At 44.7% G+C, this 21268-nt stretch overlaps 1 protein-coding gene across 6 annotated transcripts in view; it reads left to right on the plus strand.

Annotated features, from left to right (window-relative positions):
- SYNE2 (spectrin repeat containing nuclear envelope protein 2) overlaps positions 1 to 21268 on the plus strand; it is a 259349-nt gene that overhangs the window by 121283 nt on the left and 116798 nt on the right. For all 6 annotated transcript variants that reach the window (XM_077923084.1, XM_077923110.1, XM_077923091.1 and 3 more), the window contains exons 49-59: positions 470 to 688; positions 1610 to 1878; positions 3482 to 3650; positions 7011 to 7166; positions 8142 to 8282; positions 9732 to 9917; positions 12224 to 12361; positions 15009 to 15194; positions 15859 to 15984; positions 16956 to 17138; positions 19246 to 19377. In XM_077923084.1, coding sequence (XP_077779210.1) covers positions 470 to 688; positions 1610 to 1878; positions 3482 to 3650; positions 7011 to 7166; positions 8142 to 8282; positions 9732 to 9917; positions 12224 to 12361; positions 15009 to 15194; positions 15859 to 15984; positions 16956 to 17138; positions 19246 to 19377 — 1905 coding nt within the window. The remainder of the gene's footprint in view (positions 1 to 469; positions 689 to 1609; positions 1879 to 3481; positions 3651 to 7010; positions 7167 to 8141; positions 8283 to 9731; positions 9918 to 12223; positions 12362 to 15008; positions 15195 to 15858; positions 15985 to 16955; positions 17139 to 19245; positions 19378 to 21268) is intronic.

The following is a 21268-nucleotide window of genomic DNA, read 5'->3' on the forward strand; positions in this document are numbered from 1 at the left end:
TGTTGACCTATGAACCAGGGTTTGCTTTAACTACAGTTCTGCTCTCTGTCCAAACCCAGCAGCTTTGCTTAACCATGGTTTGTTTGGTCACCCACCTATGATGCTCACCAAGTTATTAGAGGCACAAGGCATGGGCAGCTGGAAAACAAACCACGTTTGGAGAAATCAGCCATGCCTTTTTTCTCAGCTGTGAGACTACACATGGTTTGATGGACAAACTGTGGTAAAAACAAACCATGGTTTAATGTTATGTATGGGCACAGTAATTTTATATTTTAGTTTATTGTGCTTGCTGTGTATGTTTTTACTGTCTTTTAGCTTTATTATGTGATTTGAATTTTTTTAAAAATAAGCTGCCCTGAGAGACCTACCATGGGATTTAAAATAGGAAAGACATCTTAAAATAAACAAAAAGAAAATATTTCACTAAAACCAATTGTTTACGCTACGGTAATTCTTTCTTTTAAAGATGATGTCCTCCAGACTGGTTTCAATCGAAGAGGATCTAAGGAATTTGCGTCAGGACTCGGGACAACTGGTTTCGATGTGCAGCGAAAATGATTGTGTGCTGATTGACACCGTTGTGACGACTTTGTGGCTAAAGTGGCTTTATTTGCTCGACACTGCAAAAGAATGGGAGGGAAAGTGTGAAGAACAGAAGCAAGAATGGAAATCCGTCAGTGAAGAAGTGAGTAATTGGGGGGGGGGGCGGGGGGCATCTCAGCCAGGTGATTATTCTGGGTTTGATGCTCCACAGGCTATTTAAATCCAGGTTTATCTCAAATATGGGGCTGTAGCTGAGTTGTAGAGCATGTGCAGGAGGGAAGTTTGCAGAAGTACAAAAATAATAATAAGGGGGGGGGGACTGTTGGCTATTTGCAGTTTAGTTGCGCTGCAGAAAGCTTGCTGGGGAGACCACGCATTACAAGGAACTCAAAAATAACTTTAACCAGGTTTTAACAACAAAAACAAAACCTCCTTTGACATTAAATATATCAACAAGCATGACCCATCCACCAGGGTACTGAGAGAGCTAGGTGCTGCTCTTTATATACTATACCCAATTGCTGACACAGCTTAATTAACACAACTTAGCAGCACCTGCTATCCTGTTTCACAGTTGTAAAACTGGGTCTCGTTATTTGCTCTGGCCCTTAAAGACATACACATCTTGTGGAACAATATGAACCTTCACATTTAAAGAGACCATTCAACAGGGACTTCCCTTAAAAAAACAGTCGATTGAGGACTGAGCATGCTCAGTGGCACAAAGCTGATTGGTTTTCGGGAGGGAAATGGAGAACTGATGAGGAGGGGGAATGGAATGGAGCAGCTGAAACAGAAGCCTTCCATGCTGCAACATTTTGTTGGCAGTCTCTCTTGTATAATGTAAATAATGTTTACTGTACGCAGGGAAATTCTGTTAAGAGCAATAAATAATCATGTCTGTTTTACATTACGTATAAAATAAGTGTTATTAACTGGAGTCATTTATGCATGCTTGCTCAGAAATAAATCCCAATGTGTGCTACTTGCAAGTAAGTGTGCAAAGGATCGTAATCTTGTTTTCCTTCTCCCTCCCCTGGTGGCTATCTTCTTCTTTCTTCAGATGGAACGAGAAAGCATCATTCTAGACAATCTTCAGGAAGAACTGCCCGAAAACCTGAAAGAAAAGGAGAGAGCCAGCAAAGAGGAGCTGGAAGAATTCCTGGAATGTACGAACATTTATGGAGAAAGTGTGAATGCTGAGAAACTGTTGTTGCGCTTAATACTTCAGCGTGTCAGGAGCATTCTCAGGGTCCCTGAATGTCCGTCTGCGGAGGGAAGAGGCCTTCCTGTTATGAATGAAATCCAAACCATGCAGAATCGAACAAAAGAGTAAGTCTAAGTAAATATCGAGGTGTACACATTTATGCGTGGCTTGGAAGAAGTGGACGGAGAAACGTTCTTCTTCATTTCTCATGAGGCTTAAGACTCTGAATCCTCCACTGAAGCCAAATGTGGGAGAATCAGGACACATCAAAGGAAACACCTTCCCACAGTAAAGCATAGTTGTAATTGTAAGCCAGTGTGGTGTAGTGGATAAGAGCGGTGGACTCGTAATCTGGTGAACCGGGTTCGCTTCCTCACTCCTCCACATGCAGCTGCTGGGTGACCTTGGGCTAGTCACACTTCTCTGAAGTCTCTCAGCCCCACTCACCTCACAGAGTGTTTGTTGTGGGGGAGGAAGGGGAAAAGGAGATTGTTAGCCGCTTTGAGACTCCTTAATAGATAAAGGTAAAGGGTCCTTAGGGTAGTGATAAAGCGGGATATCAAATCCAAACTCTTTTCTTCTTCTTCTTCTTCTTCTAAAGCAGGGAAAACCCGTGGTCCTCCAGGTGTTTCGGGACTCCAGCTCCCATCAGTCCCAGCCAGTATTGGTAAAGGATTATGGGAGTTGTAGTCCGGCAACATCTAGAGAGCCACAGGTTCCTTGGGCCTAGTTTAAAAGTGATAAATCTAACCAAGTAATTACCGCATTTTTTGCTCCATAAGACGCACCTAGTTTTTAGAGGGGGAATACAAGAAAAAAAATATTCTTTAAAGGGAGCACTGAGCAGAGCCTGTATGCATCCCAGGCTCTGCTCAGCGCTCCCTTTCACAAGCTGTGTGGAGTGTGTCTTGGGGGCCCCCAAGAGCCACACACACACTCTGTGCGGCTCTTTAAAGGGAGCGCGGCTCTTGCTGGCTTTTGTGGGAGGTGGGGGAAGGGACAGAGCACGGCTAAACCAGAAGCTAGAACAGCGAGAGGGAGCGCAGCTGGCTTCTGGGATAGCTGTGCAGCCTGCATTTGCTCCATAAGTTGCAGACACATTTCCCCTTACTTTTTAGGAGGGAAAAAGTGAGTCTTATAGAGCGAAAAATACGGTACTCATTGCGTATTTATGTGCAGTAGCAGGTGGGTTGGCGCAGCATTGCTCTCCTGGCTTCCCAAAACCGTGTCACTAAGAAGAAGAAGAAGAGTAAGTGTAAGGCCGCAGCAGGCTTGGCATGGTGTGGACACGGTGGCAGGAGCATCAGATTGGCTCCTGCCGCCACAACCACACCATGCTGAGCTCCCCCACTGCTTTGCCTCTCCCTGCCTCCCGATAAATGACAGCAATGCATGACATGGGGAAGCTGGGAGATCAAAAGAGCCCCACTCACACTGCCCCACCGCCCACTACTGATTGTGTGTGACGATCCTTAAGCCCACAACCCCAAATGTACTTACTTGGGAGTAAGCCTCATTGAACTCAGTGGGACTTCTAAGTAGACAAGACATCATTTGGTAATAGTTTTAAAGAAGCTTGGCGGTTTTCAGTGAGTGGAAATGAAAGCTGTGCTTGAGTTTAGGGCCTTTAGAAACCAGGTAATGGGCTCATATTAGGAGCCTGCTAGAACTCAGATTCTAGCTTCCCTGGACGCCTCCCCTTAATATTACGACTTGCAATTTTCTCAGGCTCTTCCAAAAGGCTCAAAAGCAAAAGGATGCTGTGCAGTCTGAAATTGAAGAGCGGGACAAGGTGAACGAGGAGATCGGCGCTTTGAAGGCTTCGTTACGTGACACTGAATCTTTGCTCCACGAAACAGACTTAGAACCACTTAATGAAAAGACAGCGAAGCTTGAGGTTGGTAAAACATCCGCTGTCATGCTTTGTGGTTGCAACACAACTACAGGGTGGGGTCTTCATAGGTGGGGTGATGATAATTATTCCAGACTCCCTCCCTGAGCCTTCAGTGTTAATTTTGAAATCAGCGAATGATCCATTAATATTTCTATTTCGATATGTCAGAGATACAATTTTATTACTGGAGATAGAACTGATAATAAAGCATATGACATTGTATCAAGTAATAGCTATACCACACTTTCCGGAGGGTTTTCCCATCCCATTCCTTATAGGAAAAAATCCAAAAACACTTTTTTAAAGTGGGTTTGTTGTGTAGGAGTGCCATTTTAATTGTGAATTTGCCTGTATCTGATTGAATCCCGCCTGCAAAGTCTGGAAGCCCCCAAGTCACTCTTAACAATCTACATCAGTGGTTCACAATTAGCTAATTACTTGTTGTTGTTGTTTAGTCGTTTAGTCGTGTCCGACTCTTCGTGACCCCATGGACCAGAGCACGCCAGGCACCTCTGTCCTCCACTATCTCCCGCAGTTTGGTCAAACTCATGCTGGTAACCTCGAAAGCTAATTACTGAGGACCCCCTATTTTTCAAAAGCCAAGCCACGGACCCCCTCATGGAACAAAATTTGGAACAAAATGTGGGGTAGCCCCTAATAAGCAAAGGATTTTAGGTATACTGAAAAACAGACTAGGGCTGAGTGATATCTGATTTGCAACATCATGATATATCAGCAGCTAAACATTGCGATATTCTGATATACAGTGGTACCTCAGGTTAAGTACTTAATTTGTTCCGGAGGTCCGTTCTTAACCTGAAGCACCACTTTAGCTAATGGGGCCTCCCGCTGCTGCCACGCTGCCGGAGCACGATTTCTGTTTTCATCCTGAAGCAAAGTTCTTAACCAGAGGTACTATTTCTGGGTTAGCGGAGTCTGTAACCTGAAGCGTATGTAAACTGAAGCGTACGTAACCCAAGGTACCACTGTACCACGATGTCTGAAATTGGAGATCAGGTGTGGGAAAGAAGGAAGGAGCAGTCACGGAGATCCGGTGGGCGGGGAGAGGAAGAGGAGTCACCTCCGTCGCATGGTTTGAAGGGGAGGGGATGGGGGGGTGCATCAAGCTGCCATCAGCGGGGCAGCCAGCACCCACTGTGGCTGCTGCTGCTTTCCTGTTGACTGAGAAAAGCTGCTCCGCCTCAGTGCCATGGTGCCTTGAAGTGAGGGCAATCAGCTGCCCAGTTCTCAGTCCATTGTGCAATACAGTCATAAAAGGTAAAGGTAAAGGTACCCCTGCTCGTACGGGCCAGTCTTGACAGACTCTAGGGTTGTGCGCCCATCTCACTCAAGAGGCCGGGGGCCAGCGCTGTCCGGAGACACTTCCGGGTCACGTGGCCAGCGTGACAAAGCTGCATCTGGCGAGCCAGAGCCGCACACGGAAACGCCGTTTACCTTCCCGCTAGTAAGCGGTCCCTATTTATCTACTTGCACCCGGGGGTGCTTTTGAACTGCTAGGTTGGCAGGCGCTGGGACCGAGCAACGGGAGCGCACCCCGCCGCGGGGATTCGAACCGCCAACCTGACGATCGGCAAGCCCTAGGCGCTGAGGCTTTTACCCACAGCGACACCCGCGTCCCCACAATACAGTCATACCTCGGGATAAATGTGCTTCAGGTTAAGTATTTTCTGGTTGCGTTCCGCGGTGACCCGGAAGTAACGGAGCGTTTTACTTCCAGGTTTTGCCACGCACGCATGCGCAAACGGTCAAAATGACGTCACGCGACCCGCAAAATGGCAAAACGCGATGCGCGGATGCAGGTTGCGTTCACTTCATGATCCAAACAGGGCTCCGGAATGGATCCCGTTCGCATCCTGAGGTACCACTGTACCAGCAGTGCCTCAAAATCAGCTGCCCTGCTTTCCTTGTTGCAAGGAGCAATATATTGCTATGTATTGCTAGGTCAAAATCGTTATTGCAGTGTGATTTCAAAACCGATTTTGGCCAGTATGTTGAAAAAACGAACAGTGCTAAAACAAGCCGTCAACAACGTGATATTACCATGCAGAAATGACAAAAAATTAGTGTGTGGGGGAGGCAAAGGATGGGGCTGCGGACCCCCTGGGCGCATTCTGCAGACCCCCCAAGGGTCCCCGGACCCCTAAATGGGAACCACTGATCTACACCAAACATTCAAAGCAGTATCAAACCACTTTAAGCAGCTGTGGCTTCCCCACAAAGAATCCTGGGAACTGTAGTCTGTTAAGGCTTCTGAGGGTTGTTAAGAGAGCCCTATTCCCATCACAGAACTACAGTTCCCAGGGTTATTTAGCAACCCATCCCTTTTTCCCGGAGAACTATGGGAACTGTAGATCTGTGATGGGAACAAGGCTCTCCTAACCGCTCTCAGCAAACGACAAACTACAGCCCCCATAATTCTTTAAGGGAAGCCATGACTCTTTAAAGTAATTGGATACTGCTTTAAATGTATAGCGGGAGTGTGGCCAAAGATTATAGATAGAAGTTGCATCTTATGCAGGCATAACTCGAGAGGCACTTGCATAAATCAACATCAATGCCCCTGGCATTGATTCACACACACTGTCAGCCAGCCTCTTTCTATTGACAGAAATATGCAGAGTTGTCTTTTTTTGTAGGTTGTTAGGTGAACAAATGCCCTTACTTTCCACTTTCCTACTCTTACTGCACAATACGTTGATTCGAATCTCAAAGCTCAGTATTTAAGTGCCAGGGAAATGCCTTGTCCTTAGGAACAACACTGTAAGTAAAACGTCCTGGAAATTTGGCTGAAAATTTCCTTCTTTTCAGTTGTTTCTGCCATGTAGATCAGATTAAATTTCTGGACCACAAATAGGAGACAACTGTCAAGTTCCTTTTAGCTCATGAAACTGATACTCTTCATGCAGAACTGGGACTGGCTGTTTTTCTCCGATCTTTTCGTTAGAATGGACACAAGAGTTAAATGTACCAGCTCTGTTGCTTTTTGTTGCATTTTATTGTTGGTAGGACTTCATTTGGTAAATATGTGGGGGGGGGGGGTTTAAGGGTTTTCTTCCCACATGCAACAAAGCCAAGCTGCGAGGTTTAATCGCAGATGTATTTTCTGTGCTCAATATATTATTTCATCTGTCAATATGCCTCGACAGGACAATGGAATGGTATCAGGTTTAATTTATTCTTGGGTGAATTGAAAAGCATCATCTGACTAAACAACGCGAGCATCTCTCAGGTTTAACCTGCTTGCCTGCCTAGTCAAAATGAGGCTTTGTACGGCACCAAAACTACCAGTCCGCTTGCTAACCACAGTGGGGACTCCCCTGCCTAACAATTGCTTCCTCTTAGGAAATCCAAAGAGCCATTGACAGTCAGAAGCAAATTCTCCAGGAGATAATGGATAAGTTACGTATCAAATACTCTGAAATGTATACGATAGTTCCCGTCGAGATTGAAACTCATTTGGAAGACTGCAAGCAAACTTTGCAAGAGCTAGAAGAAAAGGTAAAAGCCACATTTATTTATTTTGAGGCTCAGAACAGTTTAAATTGGATTTCCGGCTTATTTGCATGCATATCTTGCTTGACATTTGGAAAGACCTGGGTGGCTTATGGTCTCTGTTTAAGGCATTGTCCTGATCTATAACTGTGTAGCTTCAACAGTAAGAGCAGAATATAGGAATAGCATTGGAGGCTGACTTATATGAAGTCAGACTATTGCTCCATCTAGCTCAATGTTGTTTACACGGACTGGCAGTGGCTTTCCAGGGATTTAGGCAGAGGTCTCTTCCTGGAGAAGATAGGGATCAAACAAGGGACCTTCTGCATACCAAACAGATACCCTACCAGTAGGCTATACCACCTTTCAGTCTTCCCACATGTTTACAAACCCATTGGCTAATTTGTCAGGCAGATTCTAGGCAGCCAGCTTAGCTTTAACATGATGACAATTTAATTGGAGCTCAGGCTGTTCTTTAATCCCTAAAATGTGCATTGCATGTTTGGGTTTCAAAAAAAATGTGAACATGGATTGTCATAGCATGTTAGTTGCCTTAAAAAGCTAATTCACCTGCGTTTTACTGCTTGGTAAAAAGAACAAGGACCGTGGAAAAGACCAATAATTTTAGTTGCATATGCATTCTATTTGCTGTTTAAAAATAAAAATTGCCAACTTTGTTTGATTTTGCATTTTTGCAATATAGTCCAGTAATTTGACCTTCCTAGTGAAGGGACGCGGGTGGCGCTGTGGGTTAAACCACTGAACCTAGGACTGGTTTAACCCACAGCGCCACCCGCGTCCCTTGATGTATATAGCATTGTTTAAAAAGATCTATTGGTGGTTTCCAGATTATTGTGATTTAAAGAAGGCAAGAAACGTGAACGTAATTTGAAAGGTCCTGTGTTAGTTTGGTCTTTGTGTTTCTCTTCTTCTCTCCCTTCCGTTGCAGGACTTTTCATTGTTGTTTTTCAACCGCTCTAGGTCACCACGGAATCCCTGAAGCTTTCCCCACACTACACGGCAGATAAAAAAATACAAGAGATCAGCAAAGGCCTGCAAGCGGTTGAAAATATGCTGCAGCAGAAGAGCAAGAGCACTGCAAGAGCGAAAGAAATCCAGAAGGTATTAATGACTCAACAAGGGTGTTGCTTAGGGCTGTTTATTTAAGACATTTATATCCCACATTTACTCCAAGGTGGCCTACAGGGCTCCTCTTCCCATTTTATCCTCACGACAACCCTGGGAGGTAGGTTAGGCTGACAGAGAGTGGCAAACCCAACTTCACGGCTGAGTGGGGATCTGAACCCTAGTCTCCCAAGTCCTAGTCCAGGGGTCAGCAAACCTTTTCAGCAGGGGGCCGGTCCACTGTCCCTCACACCCTGTGGGGGGCCAGACTATATTTTGAAGGGGGGGAAAGAACAAATTCCTATGCCCCACAAATAACCCAGAGATATATTTTAAATAAAAGCACACATTCTACTCTTGTAAACACACCAGGGAGGCCCCACAAATAACCCAGAGATGCATTTTAAATAAAAGGACACATTCCACTCATGTAAAAACACGCTGATTCCCGGTCCATCCGTGGCGATTGGGCTGGATCCGGCCCCCAGGCCTTAGTTTGCCTACCCATGTCCTAGTCCAACACTCTTAACTGTTACACCCCCCTGGCTCTGCTTGCAGGTTACCTCCCATCCTTGTCTAATACCTTCCCCAATCTGGTGCCATCCAAATGATGTTAGGATCAAATCCACATCAGTCCCAGCCAGCATGACCAGTGGTCAGGGGTGATGGGAGTTGTAGTCCAGCAACATCTGGGGAGCACCAGGTTGTAGAAGATGGCGTGATGTGTAGCAGACCTGCTCCTTCCCCAGGTCCCACCCTCCACAGTTGCATTGACCAGATTGGAATCCACTGCTTCCGTTTTCTACTAACAACAGGTTGTTTCATCCAATCTATGAACCGTCGTGAGCTTTAAACTATGGTTTGTCTGAACTGGCCTGGATTGTAGACTGTGGCTTGATCTTGGGTTGTTCAGAAAATAGCAGAGTTGAAGAAGTAACTATTGTTTGTCTCATTTCGGGCGAAATGAGTAACTGTGGTTATCATTATCATTATTTATAAAATTTATATATGTTCATCCGAGAATGACAGGGCCGTGTACAGTATAACAACACAAAAATGCAGAAATTGATGCTTCCGAACTCCTCCTTATGGCCAGACTGGTGGAGTGGGAAGAGCACTGTAGTAGTTTTGAAACTTTTGATTTTTAAAATAAATTGTACCCCAAAATTCTGCTTGTTTTCCAACGGTTTTTTTTTTTAATTTAAAAATAAATCTGGATGCTAATTATTTCTGTCTTCTAATAATTCCAAGACCACTTTGTTTCGTTCTTCAATTCTAACTGAGCTTGATGGTCTGTTACTGCCATCTTTGCAATAATCACCTTTTCTTACTCCTGTTTACATTTGTCTCGTCCCTAAATGCTGTTGCAAGTGTCTCCAAACAGATCACAAACAGGAATAAAGGCCCCTTCTGGTTAATGGATGTGCTGTTTTTTGCTACACGCAGAGAATCTGGGACATGCTGGACCTTTGGCATTACAAAATGAACGAACTGGATTCTGAGATTCAAGACCTCGTGGAGCAAGATCCTGGCCAGCAGGGTCAAGAGTTGATGGATCGTTGGATGATTCCGCTGCAACGATACCAGCAAGTCTCTCAGCGGGCCGAGCGCAGAACTGCAGACTTGAACAGGGTAAGAGAAGAAGAGAAGAGTTTGGATTTGATATCCCGCCTTTCACTCCCCTTCAGGAGTCTCAAAGCGGCTAACATTCTCCTTTCCCTTCCTCCCCCACAACAAACACTCTGTGAGGTGAGTGGGGCTGAGAGACTCCAGAGAAGTGTGACTAGCCCAAGGTCACCCAGCAGCTGCATGTGGAGGAGTGGAGACGCAAACCCGGTTCCCCAGATTGCAAGACTACCGCTCTTAACCACTACACCACACTGGCTGGAGGCAATGGAAAGGCAGACCCGGCTAATCAAATGTCCAACATGGATAGCTCAGTGAGTTAGACAGGGGACAGCAAACTTTTTTAGCAGGGGGCCGGTCCATTGTCCCTCAGACCTTGTGGGGGCCTGGATTATATTTTGGAAAAAAATAATGAACGAATTTCTATGCCCCACAAATAACCCAGAGATGCATTTTAAATAAAAGGACACATTCTACTACTACTAATAATAATTATTTATACCCTGCCCATCTGGCTGGGTTTCCCCAGCCACTCTGGGCGGCTTCCAACAAAATATTAAAATACAATAGTGCGTCAAACATTAAAAGCTTCCCTAAACAGGGCTGCCTTCAGATGTCTTCCAAAAGTCATGTAAAAACACGCTGATTCCCAGACCTTCCGCAGGCCGGATTTAGAAGGCGATTAGGCCGAATCCAGCCCCCGAGCCTTAGTTTAACTACACATGGATTAGAGCCATAGCTGTCAACGTTTCCCCCTTTTAAAGGGAAATTCCCTTATTCCAAATAGGATTTCCCTTTAAAAAAGGAAAAAGTTGAAAGCTTTGATTAGAGCATGCTGCTGATAATGCCAAGGTTGAAAGTTTGATCCCTGTATGGTATAGCAATGCAGAGCTGGAAACATTTGACAACAGAAAGTTTCTGCAAAAGTAAAGTGGGCAAAACACATGTACCCAATGTTGCTAATGTTCCTTCTTCGTTGTATCCAAATTTCTCCCATATTGTTAATACACCCTCCCTCCCCATTGTTGTAAACAAAAATTGCCCTTTTCCCTTATGGGGTACCCAAGAGCCCATATAGAGTCCTTACATAGGTTCCCTGTTGGTAAGAGAAGATAACAGAGGCCAACCAGAGAATATTGAGAAGCAAAGCAGCTAGTATGCTTGATCTTTATTAATCTGTTGTAACAGGGTGCTCCCCTCACACACAGGAGAGGAGGAGGACCCAGAAAAATGGTGTGCAAGGCCTTGTAAAGGCTTTTGAAATTGCCACCCTGTAGATCAAGACCACCCCCAAAAACATCATACATACATCACAGAAAAGGCGGTCTAAAACAGAAATTTGAATGTTGTTTTTCTCCTGTCCTTGTTTATCTCCTGTCTGTCAGGTTACTTGATTGGATTGCCTGGGGAGCCTGGCCATTCTTTTGTAGTGATAAATACTTAGTACCTGGGCCAGGTCACAGGCTCACACCCTATTCATATCTTAAATGTGTCCTTAAGACAGGATTTGTGAGGAAAGAGGCAATGGGGAGGTTTCCCACTTTGACCTTGCAGAGAAAACATTTGGTCAGTTTAGGAATCAAAATGGTTCCAGGTTGGCCTTCCTGTGCTGATCTTTGTATTTGCTTGGTTGGTACGCTTGTGAACATTACCATATATCTAAGACCATAAAATTCCTATCACACCATGTCCCCCCAGCTCTCATATTCTAAACCAGGAATGGAAAGGTAAAGGTAAAGGTAAAGGTACTCCTGCCCGTACGGGCCAGTCTTGACAGACTCTGGGGTTGTGCGCCCATCTCACTCTATAGGCCGGGGGCCAGCGCTGTCCGGAGACACTTCCGGGTCACGTGGCCAGCGTGACAAAGCTGCATCTGACGAGCCAGCGCAGCGCACGGAAACGCCGTTTACCTTCCCGCTGGTAAGCGGTCCCTATTTATCTACTTGCACCTGGAGGTGCTTTCGAACTGCTAGGTTGGCAGGCGCTGGGACCGAGCAACAGGAGCGCACCCCGCCGCGGGGATTCGAACCGCCGACCTTTCAATCGGCAAGTCCTAGGCGCTGAGGCTTTTACCCACAGCGCCACCCGCGTCCCCCATCTAAGACCATAAAATTCCTATCACACCATGTCCCCCCCAGCTCTCATATTCTAAACCAGGAATGGAAACCTATGGTCAAAAGGCTGTTTTCCGCATAGGTGTCATGAGCAGCTGCATTGCTGATTGAAATTGCTTTGCAGCAGCTTTCAGCAATCTCAGGGCTTTGTTCGTTCAGCCTAGTATAAAAATGATAATGCAGTGTTTTATGCTAAAGGCTACCAGCAAGATGGAAGAATGTGAAGAACTCCTGAAGAGCACCCAGGTTTGGCTTGAAAACACCAACCGTCTGCTCACAGAGGAAGCGAAAAGTGACTCTGCAAAAGCTTTGAACAAGCATGCCGATGCACTCCAGGTAAGTGGATAATCAACTTGGCTAAGTTGAGAAACCTAGATGGCAAAGTCTCGCATGGGGCACAAGTTGCTTGTGAATTCAGTGCTGCTCACACTTGCAGGTTTTGTATAGCCTCCCTATGACATTGTCCAAATCAAAATGCCATCCCATATTCCCCCTCGCCATCATTTAATCTAGATTTACAGTTTCCACAGAAAATCTATCAAGGCACAAACAGTAAATCTGGATTAAGTCAGGGTGCAGTTGGGGAAAATAGGATGGCATTTTGATAAGTACAATGTACAATGTTGTGGATGTGCAAAAAGGTACCAAGTGGTACCTCGGTTTAAGAACAGTCCAGTTTAAGAATGATTTGGTTTACAAACTCTGCGAAAAATGGGAATAGTGTCTTGGTTTGAGAACTTTATCTTGATCTAAGAACAGAATCTGAATGGTGGAAGGGCACTGGCAGCGGGAGGCCTCATTAGGGAAAGCGTGCCTCGGTTTAAGAACGGTTTTACGGTTTTGGTTTAAGAATGGACTTCCGGAACAGATCACGTTTGTAAACCGAGGTTCCACTGTATAATGAGTTGGGGAGGAAATGTTTAAAAAGATGTTTGTTAAAACCCCAGAAGCTTTTCTTTTATGTAAATATACCCAGGGCTCATAAATCTCTTCATGTATGGTACTACAGCAGCACAAATGGTGTATGCTCAGAGCTGGAGGGAAGAAACAAGACCAACAAAGGAAGAATGGCAGACAGAGTTAATAGAATATATAGAAATGGCAAGGCTGACAAATGGAAAAAGAGATCAGGATAAAAAATTATTTGAGGAAGTTTGGAAATGTTTTATGGAATATTTAGAGACATATTGTAAACATATTAGGAAGTTAACACTAATAGAATAAATTCGGCAGTAAGAAAAAATATTGAGATATCAAGATGAGGATATATACATATATATATATATATTGTTACGGAAAAATCTGGGTGCGAGGCTGCTCTGCCACCCAGCTCATCGGACTAAGTCCGTGGGTCCCTGCGGAAGAAAATGAGCTCAGCCGGACGCAGGAGCAAACTGTAGAAGATCCAAGTTTATTGCGCAACAGGTTCAAGGCGAGATTGAACCCCGAGAATGGGGCGACATAGACTTTTAAAAGTTCCCTCCAAGTCCCAGAATACAGTGCATGTAACGTCATGAATATATAATGAGAAGGTTGGGTTTCACGGATTGCATCGTGAATATATTACACACGTCATGAATATGTTTACAGAGAGGTGGGGTTACACTGATTAACATTTAAGACAAGGGAGGGGGGAATGTGCAGAGTGAGGGATATACATAAATAAACATTTCTTGAGTACCGGTGGTGGCAGGACAATGGGACAGTGATATGCATCGTCTGCCACCTGGTATTGCCCGGAGGAAGGGTTAGGCAGGACGATCTGACAGGATTAAGAAGTTCCTGTGTACGTGACTTGTCGTCTTGAAGATTATGGAGGTAGGGGTAGCAACATGGAGTCCAGAGGCAACTGAGTTGAATGTCACCAGGATGGAGAAAATCGGAGTTGTGGTTGATTTTATATCAATTTCTAAAGGTTTCAATGCTTTCCAGACTCACGTTAGGAATAGGGCGAGAGAAAGGCATAGGAAAGATGGGGCTTATTCCGCCCGCGTGAAGACAGGAAAGAGAGCCTTTTATTTACAAGGCAGGGGTACAGTGTGGTGCCTATGCAATGGTGCGGGGGCTGAGGGTTCGAGGCCGGCTGGGCACTGCAGGGGCCATCGCCTCGGACCCCTTCAGGGAGCGGTGGGGAAGGATGGGTACCCCCCCCCCGTTCCTTCCGTATCAATACACACACACACACACACACACACACACACACACATATATGAGAAATTAGAAAATGCAGTGGAAAAGAAAGTCATTAAATGCACCATGGAAGTGGGGGGAGGGGAGTCGATATCAGCCTGTGTGTTTCTTTATTTTATTCGAAATGTTGTTGTTTCAAGTGTAAAATAAAATTGAAAATAAAGAGAGAAGTACAATGTTGTGCGGACTGTTCACACTGTTCGCACAAAGCAACACCAAGTCCATAATAAATTGCTGTGAGGAAGTGTCCTCAGCCTTAAAATATATGCCTCATACTCATGTTTAATCTGAAAACGCACAGGGTGGGGCTGATTTTCGTAGGAGGCCATTCCCGGGGAGAGAAGGGTTAATGCACCATGGTCCCCATTAAAACTGGGGTCTTCCTGCGCTCCGTATTTTAATCTTAATGCCAGTTGATTAATGCCCATTGATGCTGCACACATCTGCAGGATTCAGGAATTATGAGGTTACAGTCATACCTTGAGTTACAGACGCTTCAGGTTGCGTTTTTTTGGGTTATGGACTGCCGAAATCCGGAAGTACCGGAACGGGTTACTTCTGGGTTTCGGTGGTTGCACAGAAGCGCTAAATCGTGCTTTGCACCAAATTGCAACATGCGCAGATGCGCCACTGCGGGTTGCAGCGCCATGCATCCCGCATGGATCACATTCGCAACCCGAGCGTCCACTGTATTCTTCTTGAACATTAAAGTGCATTTTCATGTACGTTAATCTTTCTTCCCCCTCCTCCTTTTTTGGGTCAAAACTTTCTTGTCTCCCCCTCTCCTTCCTAGATGGCATTTGAAGATTCGGAGCAAAAGCAAAGCATTCTCAGTGCAATTTATCCGGAGTTGGAGGAGTTCTCCTCTTTAATTGAAACTGGCTGCACAGTGCAGATGCTGAACAAAGTAAACGAGCAAGTTAAAGCCTTGCAACAGAAGATATTGGAGATTCTTCCCCACATCCAGCACTTGGCCGATGTAAGTGTGGGCGTCTCTTGCGAGAGAGTGGATTCTCTTTGGTTTTGCAGGATATAGATGTACCGTATTTTTCGCTCTATAAGATGCACCAGACCACAAGACGCACCTAGTTTTTGGAGGAGGAAAACAAGAAAAAAAATATTTTGAATCTCAGAAGCCAGAACAGCAAAAGGGATTGCTGCGCAGTGAAAGCAGCAATCCCTCTTGCTGTTCTGGCTTCTGGGATAGCTGCACAGCCTGCATTCGCTCCATAAGATGCACACACATTTCCCCTTACTTTTTAGGAGGGAAAAAGTGAGTCTTATAGAGCAAAAAATACGGTACTTGGTGACAATACATTAGTTATTTTCTTGAAGCACTATTACTCCTCTTCCATCTTTCCCTTTCCTTCCTTTTTCCTTTTTAACAAACGTGGCCGTTGGTGTCTCAGGTATGTTTGTGCCTTTTGCAAGAGAACCAGGATTGTTGAATCAAGACTGTAGTGCATTATTCGATGAAGGCTGTACTAGGAAAACAGGTGTCACCTGGAATGATGCTCATGGGATGTGCAGCTTTTTAAAGATGAATAAAAGAGACCTTTCGGAACCTGCACTTGCAGGGTTTGGCTTTTAATAGTCTTTGGTGGACAATCCCACAAATGATGTGAATGTTTCTCAAAATGTAGGAGGTGGAAGCTATTGAATCTGAAGTGAAAAAAATGGAGAAGGATGTGGACAAAATTAAGACTATCTTGTCCCCTTCAGAAGACACACTCGATCTTTCTCCTAAGGAGCATCTTAAACATGGCCAGGTGAGTTAGCTCATAAAAGTGGCTATTAATTAATATCAGGAAATGTTAAGCTGCTTTCTACATATCAGCTTAGATTATCTGCGTATCCAGACCGGTAATGCCTCCTTTTTCTGACATCAGCTAACCTGGGTGAGTGGCAGTGGGTCTTTCCAATCACCTGGTTACCTGGTCCTTCAGATCAGACATAGGGAACCCCCAATCCCATGAGCTCAAAGAGGCCTGCTAAGGTTCCTCATTTGGCCCACAAGGCCATTTGCCCCAAACCATGCCCAGCTACTGCACACCTGGCATCGTAAGTGATGTCATATGTGGAGCAGGTAAGAACACAGCTGCAAAGGAGCCATCAGGAGCTGAAATTGTGCTCTTGGTCGTTCCTTTGCAAGTGGGGCTCACTGACGGCACCCATCAACGGATTGGCACCGACACTGAGCCTATCTGGGATTGGCTGCACTAAGGGGTTTCCTATTGGGAAATCCTTAAGGGCTTGCTTTCCACTCTGAAAGCCAGCACCTCTGAAGGCATGCATTCAACGCCAACAAGCAATTCACCTTCAGAGGGGCTCAGTTCAAGCTCAACTTTGCCGCTTTCGGTTAGCTGAAGTTGTTGCCTGATGTCATAATGCTGCCGGGTGACTGAGAGGTGGGCAATTGACCAGGATCCAACCCATTGACTGGAAAATGTTCCTGACCCCTGCTTCAGAAGCAGCTGGGTTCAGTCCCTGCCATTTCCAGTTATAGAGAGATGCTAAGGATTGGATCAGGGAACTGCCTCATGCACAGTTCCTCCCATGTATTTGGAAAACTCAAGTTAACCCTCTTTTTAAAATAAATAGTATGTGTTCCTCTTTAATAATATTTTCCGAGATCGTGTCTGTGAAATGTTCTGATCATCCTGAGCGTTATTTTATACTTCCTCCCCCAACCCATTCAAACTTCATCCAGTTGCACTGATCCTGCACCTTACCTTTTCAGGTTATAATGGCCCATATCAGCCCCATGCAGAAGGCAATTGCTGAAATCCAGTCCTATAAAGAGACTCTGAGGTTGCCAGGCATGAGGATGCAACGCCTCTCTGTGTTCCAAAGAACAAAACAACTTTTGAAAGAGCTGAAGACCTTAGAAAGAATTACCAAGGAGCAAAACGCACTGCTCGAGGTAAAAGCAAATACGACATAGGTGTTGTAGTGACAGAAAACATCCTGTCTTGTTAAGTAATTTTAATAATAATAATAATAATAATAATAATAATAATATACCCTGCCCATCTGGCTGGGCTTCCCCAGCCACTCTGGGCGGCTTCCAACAAAATAGTAAAATACAGTAATGCATCAAACATTAAAAGCTTCCCTAAACAGGGCTGCCTTCAGATGTCTCCTAAAAGTCTGGTAGTTGTTGTTCTCTTTGACATCTTTGTGACTGGACAAGAATGTGACAGTTGGCGGACAAAGCACCTGTCCGGCAGGTCTTCTGCATCTGCTTTCGTTGATTATTTCACCCAAGGCACAAAACTTTGGAAATGCCTGGATTTTTTAAAAGTTAACTTCACAGTTGTGCATCGTGCGCATTTCAGTTTCCACAATTGTCTTAAAAACGCATCGTGTTTCCCCATTCAGAAACACAGACACCTCTCCTAAGCAGTGCAGTTCAGATATGAATCATGGCTGCACATCACACATCCTTCATCACAGATCCACATCTGGACAGCCTAGCAGCTTCTGCTGCTGCTTTCTTTATTGCTTCAACAATGATTTCCCTCTGCCTGTTTTGAATACTTCATCTGTAGTACCATCGATATTAGGGCTACCATACGTCCTGATTTTCCCGGACATTACAGGGATTTCAAAGGTGGAATTTCAGAAAGAGGGCACTTTGTTCTGGATCTTAGAGAAGTCAATCGAAAAAGCACTTTTTTTGGTGTTTTTTTAAACGAAGCTCAACCACTTTGGGGCAAGCCTGTATTCCCTAATGCAGCGAATGAAATATTGTCCTTCGTAATTCTTTTTTAAAATTTTTTTTAAACTTTTATTGATAAATGCAATACTTAACAAACACAAACCAGAACACTAAGCAAACTTATTATACTTAAATACATACACCTCTCAGCTTAGATTACAAAAAAAGAAAACAAACATGCAAACTAAACATACAGACATAAATTTTGACTTCCCTCCACCTATATGTGGCTTCCTTTGTTTCTTTTCTTCTTTTCGCTGTGTTGTCAATATTATTTTTGACTATCTCATCTTATACCCATTTCTTCTTAATTTTTTACTCTATGCGTTTCATTCATTGCATATTGAAATATTAATACCAGAACAATGTTTTTTGATGTATTCCTCCATGCAAGTCCACTCCTCTATCAGTTTTTGGTCTGATTGGCCTGTTACCACTGCTGTAAGTCTTGCTGATTCTATATATTCACAAAATATTATTTGCCATTCTCTTATTGAGGGAGTTTTTTCTCCCTTCCAATTTTTTGCTATTATCATTCTGGCTGCAGCGGTTGCATATAAGAAAACTTTCTTCCTAGTGGCAGGAATGTCAGTCGATATAATTCCCAAGAGGTACTCCTCTGGGTTTTTTTCCATAATTCTATGAGCAAACGGCTAAGGGAGCTGGGCGTGTTTAGCCTGGAGAAGAGGAGGTTAAGGGGTGATATGATATCAACATCAAATATATAAAAGGATGTCATATAGAGGAGGGAGAAAGGTTGTTTTCTGCTGCTCCAGAGAAGCGGACACGGAGCAATGGATCCAAACTACAAGAAAGAAGATTCCACCTAAACATTAGGAAGAACTTCCTGACAGTAAGAGCTGTTTGACAGTGGAATTTGCTGCCAAGGAGTGTGGTGGAGTCTCCTTCTTTGGAGGTCTTTAAGCAGAGGCTTGACAACCATATGTCAGGAGTGCTCTGATGGTGTTTCCTGCTTGGCAGGGGGTTGGACTCGATGGCCCTTGTGGTCTCTTCCAACTCTATGATTCTACGACTTCTATGAAATGCAATTGCCTCTGCAGACGCTTAACTGTGAAGTGCTTCCATCACTCAGCGTAGACAGTCTTTGGGCCGAATGGTGGCCTGACCTGTTACGAAGCAACTCCACCTCTTCTCTCTGTTTTACTTTCCTTAATGTGTTGACTCGTCCTTTATGAGCTGGACATGGGTGCAGTCTGTGCAGTGTGGGTGTCTGATGGTTTATTAGGTTACGGGGCCATGTGTTCCACCGCCCACTTCAAAACAGCTAATAGTAATTACTGTTTTACAGCCCATTGTGAAAGAGCTGGAAGAGAGCGAGCAAGAAATAGACTCTCTGAAGCACTTCCTGTTCCCGAGGAGTGGCTTGGATGAATTGGCTACAGAAATCCCATGGCCTTCTCAGGCTGCCTCCTACCCAGAGGTGAGGTTTGCATCCCTCCCTCCTCCATCTGTGCTGGATGCCTGCTGCATAGCTGCCAAGTGTCCCTTATTTGAAGGGACAGTCCCTTATTCCAGCGCCATGTCCCGCTGCTGTCCCTTATTGATGGATGTCCCTTAAATGATGTCCCTTAAATTTCAAAGGAAGCAGCTCCTCTCCCTCCCTCCCTGCCAGCCAGGGAGGAGGGAGGCTCCAACTGTGTTGCTTGGCTGTGTTGCTCACCCAGTAAGAAGTCTAAGAACGACTGGGGGGTGGAGCTTGCATGCCTTGTGTGTGGCTAGTTAATGCAAGCTGAGGGGGTTTTTGAATGCTGGACGCCATTTTGTTGCATGTGCTGCTGCAAACTTTGCAGTGCAAAGCCAGGCCGGGGAGCCATCTTAAGTTGAGGCTGCATAGGCCTTGTGGTGCATGTGATTCAGATTCTATTCAGTTGAACCTCTGGTTACAAAGTTGGTTGGACAGTGTTCTCGAAGCTACCAGATGAGTTTGACCAGATTGCAGGAGGGCAGGAAGACTGGAGTGCCTGGAACAGGTGATGCTGCAGGTCCCTTATTTTCAAGGCTGCTGGCCCCTTATTTTCAAATCTGTAAATTGACAGCTATGGCCTGCTGTGCTCTGAACTTAACTGCAGTATCTAAAACTCCCATCAGCCTCATTCAGCATGGCTGGTTGCCAGGGATGATGGGAGTTGTAGTCCCAATGACAACAGGTTGCCTACCCTTTCATCATCCCTCCTCTGGTGTGTTCCAGTGTGTTCATTGCCTCTTTCCAGAGTCCTTCCCTCCCCGCTTCTCCATCTGCCACGTAAATTAACTGGAACCACCCAGAGTGCTAATTGTTTTTACATTTCTCCAGCCTGCCAGAAGCTAATTGCATTTCAGGCTCAAAACTGTAAACAGTGTGAAGGGGCGGTTCCAGAAAGGGGTGAAAATTTCCTAATTGGAAATTTTCCAACTGGAGGAGTCAGCTGCAGAAAAGATGATGCAGAGATAAATAGAAAACATGGCCGAATTGTATACCCTTTTTCTTTTCTTTATTAAAAAGTAGACAAATGAAACAGCCGTTCTCTTTTGAAGCTTAGGAGACTGGAATAGATTTTTGATCCCAAACTTATTAGCAGCTGCTAAAATAACAACATGTGTGTGAGTTGAAACAGATGAATGTGTTAAACTGAAATCTTTTTAAGGCTTTGGGAGGACTGGCAAAGGACGAAACAGTTTCATTGAAAATGGACTTAAGGTTATAACACTAATTAAAACTATGAGAAAGTCGTTTCCTTGGAATTCACTTGCACTTAGGTTAGTATTCTGGTACACATTGTATAGCATATGAATCTGACCAAACAGAGGCAGTGGAAGACAGGAGTGCCTGGCGTGCTCTGGTCCATGGGATCACAAAGAGTCGGACACGACTAAACGACTAAACAACAACAACAAAAATATTAATACCCATTCTCAAAATGTGGATCTTAATGTAGCCAAAATGTCACCACACACAGAGAAAGAGAAGCAACAAACAGGCTTAGGGGGAAACCAGAAGTTCTCAGGAACACAACACATTTTTAGGGAGGTAAAAAGGGTCCAGAATGATGATTGACTCTTGGCAGAGTTGAGGGAGGGAGCTAAAATTGAGTATGTAAGGGAGAAACGGAATGGAATCTTCAGAAAGAGGTTCTGGGTTGGTGGGAGGAACACTCCATGCTTCAGCTTTTTGTTACAGATCCCAGAATTTTTTGAATTTTGATTCAGACAAAAAACAAAACAAAACAGTTTTACAATTTAGTTTCTTCAGATGCATGGATATTACATTAGCAAGCATTGGGCCCGCTGCACTCTGAGTTCAACACAGCGGGATCCCATTCTGCAAGGGCACA

Source organism: Podarcis muralis, chromosome 1, assembly GCF_964188315.1.
Source record: "Podarcis muralis chromosome 1, rPodMur119.hap1.1, whole genome shotgun sequence".
NCBI classification, from domain to species: Eukaryota; Metazoa; Chordata; class Lepidosauria; order Squamata; family Lacertidae; genus Podarcis; species Podarcis muralis.